Source organism: Hydractinia symbiolongicarpus, chromosome 2 (genome assembly GCF_029227915.1).
Source record: "Hydractinia symbiolongicarpus strain clone_291-10 chromosome 2, HSymV2.1, whole genome shotgun sequence".
NCBI classification, from domain to species: domain Eukaryota; kingdom Metazoa; phylum Cnidaria; class Hydrozoa; order Anthoathecata; family Hydractiniidae; genus Hydractinia; species Hydractinia symbiolongicarpus.
Window position 1 is genome coordinate 6,103,868 of NC_079876.1, and position 12,388 is coordinate 6,116,255.

The 12,388-nt window shown below is 33.7% G+C and overlaps 1 protein-coding gene across 3 annotated transcripts; it reads left to right on the forward strand.

The window, feature by feature from the left end:
- Nucleotides 1–1,402: 1,402 nt before the first annotated feature.
- On the forward strand, nucleotides 1,403–11,105 carry LOC130628890 (peroxiredoxin-1-like). Of its 3 annotated transcripts, none has more exons than XM_057441934.1 (6): nucleotides 1,403–1,561; nucleotides 8,068–8,174; nucleotides 9,091–9,244; nucleotides 9,708–9,830; nucleotides 10,197–10,362; nucleotides 10,807–11,105. In XM_057441934.1, the coding sequence occupies exons 1-6, from the start codon at nucleotides 1,434–1,436 to the stop codon at nucleotides 10,846–10,848; spliced, it is 720 nt and encodes a 239-aa protein (XP_057297917.1). In that variant the 5' UTR covers nucleotides 1,403–1,433; the 3' UTR covers nucleotides 10,849–11,105. The 3 variants fall into 3 exon arrangements, with proteins under 3 accessions (XP_057297917.1, XP_057297924.1, XP_057297934.1); XM_057441941.1 differs by lacking the exon at nucleotides 1,403–1,561 and adding an exon at nucleotides 6,249–6,375; XM_057441951.1 differs by lacking the exon at nucleotides 1,403–1,561 and adding an exon at nucleotides 6,301–6,420.
- Nucleotides 11,106–12,388: the final 1,283 nt, after the last annotated feature.

The following is a 12,388-nucleotide window of genomic DNA, read 5'->3' on the forward strand; positions in this document are numbered from 1 at the left end:
GAATGAAAGCAATTAACTTTCCAAGTTGAGCGTACGCGTACGCTTACATCTGGACTGGACTGTATAAGCTCCACACAGGGAAAACCATAGATTTAGCAGGGCTAGAAAGCCCATGGAAACCGATGGGATTTTCAATAAATCAAAAAGAACCAACGATTCAGCAGGAAATTGACACAGTACAAGGAAGGGTTGGTGATGGCAATAGTTACCCTTAGGAGTCATGATATTGATGGTAAGAAAAAGGTATTTCAAAGTTGGATGCAGAAAAAAGCAGAATTATAAATAGTTACTTAGATAATGTTTAAAGAGAAGAGATTTTAATTGGGCTTTAGACAAGGACCTAAAGTTCTTATTGGTTAATTGCAGATTGTTCCAGTCATGAGTGCATTTATGTGTGATTGAGTTTGAGCCATAATTAATGGTTTTGGAATATGGAATAGAAACATTTGTGAGGGCAAATCAGGTGCCACAGGAATGAAAACTTGAGATGGGTTGTGCAAAATCCTTAAATACAATAGCAAGCTTGTTATTGAAAAGGTTATGTATATGCAAGTAGTTTAGAGTGGTTAAATAGTCAGATACTTTTAAGATGTTTGATTATTTATAGCTACAGTGAATTGGATGATTCACGTTGATTTTAAAAATGTATTATTCTTAGGGCTTTATTTTGGAGAACATATAGTTTTTGTTTGAGTATGATGTTAATCTGTGCTCAAACTTGAAGTCTGAAAGTTAGATGCGATTGGAAGATTGCATAAAAGATATTTATGAGAATTTCTTGCGAGACCTCATTTTAGCTAACATACTGACGACTCAACTAAGCTTTGAAGTGAAGTGAATTCGTATGTTTCTCATACTGAGGCTCATCTAGAATGACATCTAAGTATTTTGTATAACTAATTGGACGAATTTTCTGTCCACTTATTTTAAAAGTGAGGTGTTCACTGATGGTTTTCTTGGGGCATTGAGTTTCTTCAAGGATTTGTTTACTTGAAGAAGACTTATGTCATCTGCAAATTGGAAACATCTGAGTGGAAAATTGAAGAGTGTAGATCGTTTATATGAATTAAAAATAACAGGGACCAAGAGAACAGACCAAAGATTGTGCAGACCATGTCTATTTGCTATTGTGAGTATATATTATGGTCCTCATACCAGCTCAGGAAAAGTTTTAGTTAATAGACAGGTCACCTGCATCAAGCGAAAAAAAGCATATTCTAAGAATTCTGATTTTAAGAAAGAAATCGAAATATTAAGTGAGAGGGTACTTCGTCCTTTACGTAACTAGTGTACCATGTTTTGTTTACCATCTTGAAAAAATATCAAGTTTGTTGTGGACCGTGCTGACCTGTTCTGTGATTTATTCAGAGGCAAAGTCGTTTTATACAAAAAAGGTTCAAGAAGTTTCAACGTGTTTTGATAAGCAAAGCAAAATGGCTTTTTTCTTGAAACAGACCGCTAATTTGTTGGCTAAAACGACACGAAGAAGCATATTATCTCCATCAATTGTTAAAAGTTCAGCATCAAGTTCTTTACTACGGAAATGTTTTTCAATAAGCAGGTAATAATTTAATAATTTTAATTACCCCCGTCTTAATTTTTAAAACGCCCACGTGGTGGTGGGATGAGCTACTTTCACTTTCGATAAAGCGGCTGCGCCCAAAAGGATATGTAAGAAGCCTTCAGCTACCTCAAAACCTGCAGTCTTTTATCAATTCAGCTATTTTTTTTAAAATAACATAATAATTTTTATGATAATATAGGAAAACCCCAGAATTGCGAATTAGTGAATAATTGTTAACATCTCTTTAATTTATGAAAGTATTTTATCCACAAACCATGAAAACCATAGTTTTTACTGGGGACTCCTGGAAACAAAAGAAGCAAGTAATAGTTGAAGGATACTGACCGGTTTTGATATTGTACTGTAACACAAAGCCCAAGGTCAAAAGTACCCTTGACCGAGGGCATTTTATTTTACAGTGCAACATCAAAACTGGTTAGTCATCATCATTTCTTGGCTTAACACCCATTTTGCATGCTAGTATGGGTTGGACGGGGTATATTAATGACCCTCTTCAAATCTGATAAGGACTGTGTTTGATCTAAACTCAACTTCCTCTGTATCAAGTCTGTCCTTATAACCTCCTGTCAAGTCTTATTCGGACTGCCTCTGGGCTTTGCCACAGGAACTATCAAGTCTACATACTTTCTTATCCAATTATCCTCCTCCATTCTTTCCATGTGCCCCAGCCAATTCAATCTTCTCATCTGGTTAACATCTTTAATTCTACGGATACATAGCCTGCTTCTTAGCTCATCTGAACTCTTTCTGTCTCTCAGACTGGTGTTACACATCCACCTAACCATTCTCATATCATTCCTTTCTAAACGGTCAAGATCTTCCTTGCATACAAACTGAATGTCAGCTCTTAACCTTCCACCAATACTACTGCACTTCTTATGTATCCAATGCTTGCAAGTCTAACAAAAAATTGAGTTACTACCAACTCCTTTCCTGCAAACTCCACAAGGCCACTTTCCAACTACAAGGTCACACTTGGCTGCAATGCTACTAATCATGACTTTAGGCTTTGCTGTGTTCACACTTAGCCCCTCCTCTTCTAGTCCTTTCTTCCACTTCAAAAACGTTTCAACTAATTCTTCCTTCGACTCTGCTATGAGAACCAGGTCATCCGCATACAATAACTCCCATGGACAACCTGTTCTAAACTCCATTGACAGAGCTCCTAAGACTGTAACAAACAAGAAAGTGCTAAGTACAGAACCCTGATGTACACCAACATTTACACTAAATTCGTCACTAGGTGAATCGTTACCTCGGACACGACTTCTAGCATTGCTGTACATAGACTGTACCATCGTAACTAGCCACTCATCCAAACCTAATTTTCTCATTGCCTACCAAATAACTTTACGTGGCACTCTATCAAAAGCTTTCTCTAAATCCACAAAGGCAAAATAGAGATTCTTTCTTTTTCCTAGATACTTTTCTGGAGCTGTCTGAGTAAAAATATGGCATCTGTAGTGCCACGGCCTGGAACAAAACCAAATTGCATCTTATCTATATCAATTCTTTCTCTGAGTAGCTTATCTATTACTCTTTCAATAACTTTCATTACTTGACCAACCAACTTCAAACCTCTATAGTTACGTCTTTCTAATGCATCACCCTTGCCCTTGAAACAATTCACTATTATACTCGACTGCCACTCACTCGGAATAGCAACATCCTTTATAATCTGATTAGCATGGCCCCTCCTGGAAAAAATAGAGAGGGTATATCCCTCTCTGCCTGCCTGCCTGCCTTTCTGTCTGTCTGCCTGTCTGTCTACCTGTCTGTCTATGTTTAGCTGGTCCTTTTTTCCACCCGGAGGTATCATCAGTATCCATTTTATTACCTGACTGTATCTAGTCTGCAATTAAATATTCCTTTATGAACAAAAAAAACAAAGCTATGTTTAAGTTGCTATTCCCAAGGCACCAAGGAAAAAAACACATGTTCGATTGTGATACTTGTGATACCAAATTTATAATTTGATTATTATGACTATTTTTTATTGATATTATATCTCGCTAATAGAAATTGTTACTGCATATACTTAAGAACAATTTGATTAATGCCTTTAAAAACTAACATAACTAACATTTATTTGATGGGTAATAAATTTTACTTATAAAAATAATAGACAAATTTCACAAATTGTATGCACCAACTACCATCATTAAAATCTTTATATGCACCAACTACCATCATTAAAATCTTCATGCACCAACTACCTTCATTAAAATTTTCATATGCACCAACTATCTTCATTAAAATCTTTATATGCACCAACTACCATCATTAAAATCTTCATATGCACCAACTACCATCATTAAAATCTTCATATGCACCAACTACCTTCATTAAAATCTTCATATGCACCAACTATCTTCATTAAAATCTTTATATGCACCAACTGCCATCATTAAAATATTAATACACACCAACTACCTTCATTGAAATCTTTATATGCACCAACTACCATCATTAAAATCTTCATATGCACTAACTACCATCATTAAAATATTAATATACACCAACTACCTTCATTAAAATCTTTATATGCACCAACTACCATCATTAAAATCTTCATATGCACCAACTACCATCATTAAAATATTAATATCCACCAACTACCTTCATTAAAATCTTTATATGCACCAACTACCATCATTAAAATCTTCATATGCACTAACTACCATCATTAAAATATTAATATACACCAACTACCTTCATTAAAATCTTTATATGCACCAACTACCATCATTAAAATCTTCATATGCACCAACTACCATCATTAAAATATTAATATCCACCAACTACCTTCATTAAAATCTTTATATGCACCAACTACCATCATTAAAATATTTATATGCACCAACTACCATCATTAAAATCTTCATATGCACCAACTACCTTCATTAAAATCTTCATATACACCAACTACCAACAGTAAAATCTTCATTATACACCAACTACCATCATTAGAATATTAATATGCACCAAATATCAACAATAAAATCTTCATATGCACCAACTACCATCATTAAAATATTAATATACACCAACTACCAACAGTAAAATCTTCATTATACACCAACTACCATGATTAGAATATTAATATACACCAACTATCAACATTAAAATCTTCATATACACCAACTATCAACATTAAAATCTTCATATGCACCAACTACCGTCATTTAAATCTTCATATGTACCAACTACCGTCATTTAAATCTTCATATGCACCAACTACCGCCAATAAAATCTTCGTATACACCAACTACCATCATTAAGCTTGTCATATACACCAACAATCAACATTAAGATTTTTCATATACATCAACTTTTTAAATAACTGTTAGTATATTCAACATTTCATCTGCCTTGAGAGCGCAAATTATGAAGAAATTTTTTGCGCAACTTAATTTTGACAATGCGTGGTACCAAAACAGCTTTATATTTCTCGAATACACATCTGATTTCGTAAGAAACAATAATGTTTCTTACTAACTTAAGGCTTAGGCTATAGCATTTTTGACCTTTTTTTCGAAACTTTGAAACTTTCAAAAGTGTTCATTCGCGAAAGTTTATTTAGTACAAACTTTTTAAAAAATTGATTCGCGAAAGTTTATCCACGAAAGGATTAATAATGAATTTTCATATTACCTTCGAATTGCTAAGTTTTATCCACAAAATTTGCGAATTCTGCACCCGCGAAAGTTCGCTTAAATTCTCGGATTAAAGTATAAGTGCTTGGTAAATGAAAAAACAAAACGGTTGTGTAAATCGGTTTTATCAAAATATGAAGAAAAAGCGATTCCGCGAGAATTAATATTCATGAATTCCGCGAATGGTAAGTTCTCCAAAAATATTCGCAATAAGTAACTTTCGCAAAATTGACAAATACTCACAAAATTCGAAACTGAAGGTATTTTGTTTTTGAACCCAAATCTAAGTGATATATATTACAGGCCACTGAAGCTTCACTCTAGATGTCAATCAAAAATGCAAATGCAAAAATGCCCTGCTAAATCTCTCATACGTTGTGACCATGCTACGCCAGAGAAAACCTCTCTACGCCAAATTTCTCGCTTATTGTATTATAGTGCCTTTAGGTTTTAACCACGAAACCATGCACGGAAGAAACTTTTACAAACCCTCGTGTGTATGTAACGAAACAGATGCAGCTAAGTTTTATAATATCATGTAGCAACCAGAGCATATTCCGTTTATGCGCGCGTGACTTAAAATAGAGGTTTTCTCTGGTGCAGCATGACACTTTTTTTTACGACGCAGCGTTTTTAACTTAGGAGGTAAAAGCACCTTTAGCCGTCGGTTCAAGGAGGCGCACGCATCATTGTGCTCATTATTGTGCAATATTTAGGAGGCTTTTGCCCGTTTTTATTTAAATTTTTAGTGATACGGGTAGCATGATGTTTAAAAGGAAAAAAACAATCTTTTATATGGAAAATCGTCCCCAGAGTTTATTTTCTATGCCAAACCCGCTAGCGCTTACCTGGTGTCAAAAAGGCAAAAAACCCTAGGGACGAGGTTGGAAGAAAGGTTGGTAATAAATTGACGCCAAGGTCAGGCCCCACAAACTTTTACGTGTTCGAGCGCAGGGTAGACTTGGCTTTATGGTCTGTATTTTGTATTGTAAGTTCTGTAATTTTCGCTTTCATGTCTTTCACGTGATCTTAAAATGTACTACACGATATTATAAAAGCCACAGCCACAGGGAAGTTTCATATTCACCGAGCAACAAAACGATTAAAGTGATTCTTTGCGCATTTATAGACAAGGTGAAATTAAAAGCAACATGTTTTACTCGTGTTTCTGTTGTCTGGGTAATTATAAAAATATTAAAATATTGTTTTTTTAGCGCTATGGATAGCAGCTCTAGCTAGCTATCTGCTATCTATAGCATAAAGCAGCTGGACCAGGCCAGTCCAATGTTGTTTGTACGGTTTTTTTTGGAAAACGTGTGAAACCAATATTTTTTTTAGCAAAAAACAAGCTTTTACAAGTAATTTTACAGTTCTCATTATTAATTTATTGTGCTCTCATGTTGATCATCAATACTAAAATAAGATTTTGTTTAAAAGTAACATGTGCAGGTGTGTAGCTAGCTGAGCTAGCTAGCTATAGTTGGCTTTTTACATTTTATTTAACTGTTTTTTTTATTTATTTTGAACTGGATTTGTTATGGGCAGAATAATTTTTAAACCTAGCTAGCTGGATTGTATATAAGCTACAAAGACAAAAGATATTTTCTTAAGGGTTTTAGATTTTTTTTTTCGGGCCCCATTAGCGGGATATCGCTGCTAAGATTCAAACCCCCTCCCCCCTCTTTTAGCAGATTTCCGTCCGTTTGGATAAATCTTGGAAGGCTCAGGGGCGTGTTTTGTAGATAAAAGTTATCGGAATTGATGACAAGAGGAATTAGGCTCACAAACGATAAAGACTTTTCAGGCCGTAAACAAATTTTTGAAATATCTCAATCCCTAGCGGATTTTTTTTTCAAACTTGGTTAAGCAATGGTCTTTCTATATCAAATAAACCGTTTCAAAGATTGTGCAGCCAATTCTTGTGTTATGAAGTAGAGCTAATTTCATATGCTAATTGTATAGATGACTTGCTAGAATCTTTGTTTACATTTTATTTCGGCAGGCAAATAGTTTTTTAACCAATCAGATCTTCTAAAAAGAATTATTAGCAAATTAAATTGCTTTATTTTGCCTGCCAAAAAATAAAAACAAAAAAATTATCAAGATAGCAAGTCATCCATACAAGAAACCATTATAGGCTGCTGGATCTTCAAAATGATGTATCTATGTTTTTTATATATATATTGTTTATATATTTTACATCAATATTGCTAATAAGTACGTATGTAAAACTCATTTATATACATTAAATTTATATTTAATAAATTTTAATTTAGGTGAAAATACTGGCAAATTCTGACATTAAATATTTAAATTCTGCCATTAAATATAATATAAATTTTTGTGCCTTTATTCTTAAAACAATTTAAACATTTAATAGGTTCTAATTTGCACCCGTGACATAAAAAAGAAGACAAGGAAAAGTAATCCAATTAAATACATATATTTTCGTATAATGCCATACACAATTTATAGTGACTCCTTAGTTGAAACTTCAAGAGAAAAAGTTTAAATTGCAAGAAAATTTTGTATTCTGTTTACTTCTGTTTTTCACATAAAATTGCCATGTATACAATATACACAGGTAAAAAAAAGTATAAACAACAGACTGCAATGATTGGAAAATATAAGGGAAAAAAACTAACAATAAATTTTGTTAAACTCTTTCTTAAACAGAGAATACAGTAGTTAAGAAATACATATGCATATTCGGTATATATTTGTTTTTAGTTGAGTGTTGTTTAAGCCTGTTTGTTATCCAGAGTAAACCTTAAGGACCGCCTGATCATTATCATTCTTTTGAGGGTTTTTCATACTGTTTTTTAGTGTAAAAATGAGCAAGGCATTTATCCAAAAACCTGCCCCTGATTTCGAAGGCACTGCTGTGACAGAAAAAGGAGAATTCAAAACAGTTAAGCTTTCAGATTACAAAGGTATGATTTTGTGTTTTTGCTTTATTTACTCAAGATGTTAAGGGAGTATTACTAAACAGTGATCGTGATTTTCTAAGTAAAAGTTTTCTGTTTACTTTTTCTGGTTTGTAAAAACATTTCTGTTTATCTTTTATGATAGAAGATTTCCACAAAATGTCCACAAATGTCTTGTTAAGTGGCAGAGAATTAGTGAAATGAGTTTCAGATTCTGTGTGGTTGTGTGGGATAGTTTTTTTAATTATGTCACAAGTTTCACTTTCTTGTTGTATAGGGATTTGTTTTAATGTAGATTCTTACACTGCAACATAAATTAATAATTTTTTATCCATTGAAAAAAGAGATGGTTGAACCAAAAAAAAATGCAAAAAGTGCGATTTAAGACGACAGAAAGAAAAAAATATGCATTTTTGAAATAAATATGTATAATTACAAATAATTTCATAACTACGCTATTAGAAAAAAAAAAACGGGAACCTTTTTGAATTTAATGTATGCTGAATGTAGTTGTGCAGAAACCATGCGTTCAGAAAAAAAGCCGTTTTAAAACGTATGGTGAAAAAAAAATGTTGTCTTTATTCCATTTATTGTTGTTGATATTGATGTATATTGATTCTCTTCAATATCTAGTTATCTGTTTAACCAATTTAAAGATCTGATTGATGCTCACTATTTAACCAAAAAAGAATGCTTGTGTCCTGCTGTTTTTGAGTACCTCTGCATACAAGCCTATGTCCCTAAACCTGCATGCCTGTGCCCCTGAACCTGCATGACTGTGCCTACAATTTCGCTTAGCTTTCCTCTTACAACACGCACAAAAAAACTCAAAAAAAAAGATTTAAGTATTAAAAGGACAAAAACACCATTAAACCTGTAACACTCTCCTCCACATATGTATAGTTGTTGCTTTATGTTGTAGGGAAGTATCTCGTGTTTTTCTTCTATCCACTGGACTTCACGTTTGTTTGTCCCACTGAAATTATTGCATACAGTGACCGTGTTGAAGAGTTTCAAGCAATTGGTTGTGAAGTTTTGGCTTGCTCAATTGATTCACAGTTTTCACATTTAGCATGGTCAGTATAGCTTCCTAATCATGAACATGTTTTTAAATTTCTGCAAATAAATCGAAATTACATATTTCACGGGATTTTTTTGCAAATACTCCTTTTCCGTTACCAAATGATGGTTGGAATTTTGCATAAAAACAAATGAATTTGCGTAAGCTTTGAACCTAACTATCTATATAGATTCTGCAGATTTGATCTCATAAATCAGTTTAAAATTTGGCAAAAATTTTTTTAATGAACAAAAAATATTTATCAGAATTTAATTACTCAAGGCAATCCGCAAAATACACAAACATTTTTCGTAATTTCAGACACCTTGATTCATTGTGTTTTGTTTCCAAATATTTCTTATTTGTGTGTGTTTTACATAGAGTACTGTCATTGAAATGTTTGTTCAAATGGTCACGTTATTTTCGGTTAGAATTTTACAGAACATAAAAAACACGTTTTATATTTTATTTAATTTCAGGACTGAACAGCCTCGAAACAAAGGTGGTCTGGGTAAAATGAAAATTCCAATCCTCTCAGATTTGACGAAACAAGTGTCACGTGACTATGGCGTGCTTTTGGAAGATCAAGGAATTTCGCTCAGGTATAATTTTTTTAGAAGTTGTCAGTTCTGAATAATCAATAATTTTTCCAACTTTTGATAAGTTCCTTATAAACGACCCACTGACTCCTGTAAGTAAACTATATTAGGATTTCAGATTTCAGACAAAAAAATGAAAATAAAATTTCGCAGGTGTTTAATTTGAGGACAAATTCGCAAAATTTTCTCTCCGCGTGTTTTCTTAAAGTAACTTTAAGAAATGAGACCCTCCTAGAATAGAAAATATTGATATCTCCTAAGTAACCTGACATATAATTGAGCTGCTAAAGTTTCACCCCAAAAAATTTCACCTCCAAAAATTATTTTAAATCCGTGATATGTTAGTAATGTAAAAGTTACCGTGTTTAGAGGCCTGTTTATCATCGATGACAAAGGTACTCTTCGACAAATCACTATCAATGATTTACCTGTCGGTCGATCAGTCGATGAAACTTTGCGACTTGTACAAGCTTTGAAGTATACTGACAAGCATGGTGAAGTGTGTCCTGCTGGATGGAAGCCAGGTGCAGATACTGTAAGTCACTGTTTCTTACTTCACGCATCGTAAAAAAATATTTTTGACACTCCATCAGTTTCAAAGAAAGCTGTCCATTCAGTTGTGGAAAGCAAATATTGCGATCGAAAACACGAATTTAAGTTGGAGTTATAATTTAGAATTGTATAGAGAATTATCTTAACCATTACGCAAAGTTCACCTTCTCGTCAAAGAAGACCGAAATACACGCCATCCATTAGCCATGACTAGCGATCACTCAACTTTAAAAATATCAAAATAAAGACCCATATAAAGGAGCTTCTTTTCAGGCCCCCCCACCTCCGTCGACGTTGCCAGTTATCGGGTTTAATAATAAAAGATGTCGGCGAAAAAATCATTGATTTTTAAAAAATATTTCGGCGTCTACGAAAAATTGTTCGCAATCGTGCAATATCGTAATATAATATTCTCTTTTTTCTTTAGATCAAAACGGACAACGCTGAAGAATATTTCAAGAAACAATAAGCACGTTAAATTTGTTAAGAAAAAAATTTAATTCTTCATCTTAATAGATTTTTATTTACATGTGATTTTTTGAGTAACAGTTTGACGTGTATGTCTCCCTTATGTTGATTGATGTGTGGCAACATACTGATAAATATTTGAACTTGCTAACAATCTCATTCGCGTACAATACATCTTATTTGTTTTATGTCTAGAAAATGCTATGTTTACATTTAACAGAATCAAATAGTATAAAAACGAAGCTCGTATAGGAAATATATTACTAGTTATATATTGCTGTTCTCTTTTCCCGCTCTCTGGGTGTTTGTGGCAGCCAATCTCGTTCCCAGGGTTTTTTGTCTCTCATCAACGTTGCGCTTAATAATACTCGCCGTCCGATCGCAAAAAAGAGACAACGCGTCCTGGGTCGAGGTTGTGTGTCAGCGTTACGCGCAAATTCTAATGGCGTTCAATTCTTATTTCTATGCCGAAGATGTTTTCTGAACTCTATAAATCCGTCTGGAATTTTTGCGAAGTTTAATCGAAATCATTTAAACCATTAAAGAGAATATTTTTTTTGCCACTGGAAAGTTTTTCCACATAACTGCAGAATCTATTTCTTAAACCTAACGAGAAAATGCGAAATTAATGTTTACACTTACACAATTAATGTATACCCAGGGATTTCTCTTTCACAATCCGCTGTCCAAATTTTTAAGAATGAGAAAAAAAAAATCGTGGGGACGAGATTGTATGGAATGCTTTCGAAATCGAGGGGATTGTTGACAAAAAGTTTGAACAACGTTTGTTGGTATATTACAAGGTGGCATTGAAATCCAATATATATCGAGGGGGGTTCAAACCTCATTTTACTAATGTCATCTCTTATTTTTCTGATATTTTTCGATAAAAATGCCTGACTTTTCCCTCATTTTTTCACCTTCTTTGGAATGGAACAGATATTCTGTTAGAACCTTTGGTTACCCCCAGGCCCTGGGTTCCAGGTTGAGGAGCAACGTTTTTGCTGTAGCATGTTTCCTGGATTTAATATTTAATGCTGTCTCTCAGATACTGATTGGGTCAAGATTGATCCGATGTTAATTTTTTTCGCTATCTACCAAATTCCGACACACTGAACAATGTTAACAATAAAATTTAAAGTTTTTTGGTCCATTCCCAACTCTCTTAATTTTCAGAAACATAGTCGCTTTGTTTTTTGCAAACCACGAGTGAGTACAGACTTAAATAATATTTTTTACGCATATTGTTTAAACCTCCCGCTTTCACATCCTCGTCCTCAGGGTTTGTCTAAAGGCGCAATATATGGATTTTAGAAAAAAGTTTTTTCGAGGAAGAAAACTTCGGAGACCTTTCAAAGCAAAAACTTTTGTGTGTGTATACGTATGATGCACATTAAGAGAAATTGGGCGTGGATTTTAATCAGCGATCGACCGAAATGGTATTTCGCGATCAGTTTTAGAATTTAGCGACAAATTAATTTAGGACTGATAAAAAAAACATTACATTTTTTGCAAACTAGTACTATTTTAGAAAGATGCAA

Excerpts from the sequence above, each read along its gene's own strand:
- LOC130628890 (XM_057441934.1), top strand. The coding sequence starts at position 1,434 with ATGGCTTTTTTCTTGAAACAGACCGCTAATTTGTTGGCTAAAACGACA. Across the intron at positions 1,562-8,067 it reads AAATGTTTTTCAATAAGCAG|TGTAAAAATGAGCAAGGCAT; the intron begins GTAATAATTTAA and ends ACTGTTTTTTAG. Across the intron at positions 9,245-9,707 it reads CAGTTTTCACATTTAGCATG|GACTGAACAGCCTCGAAACA; the intron begins GTCAGTATAGCT and ends ATTTAATTTCAG.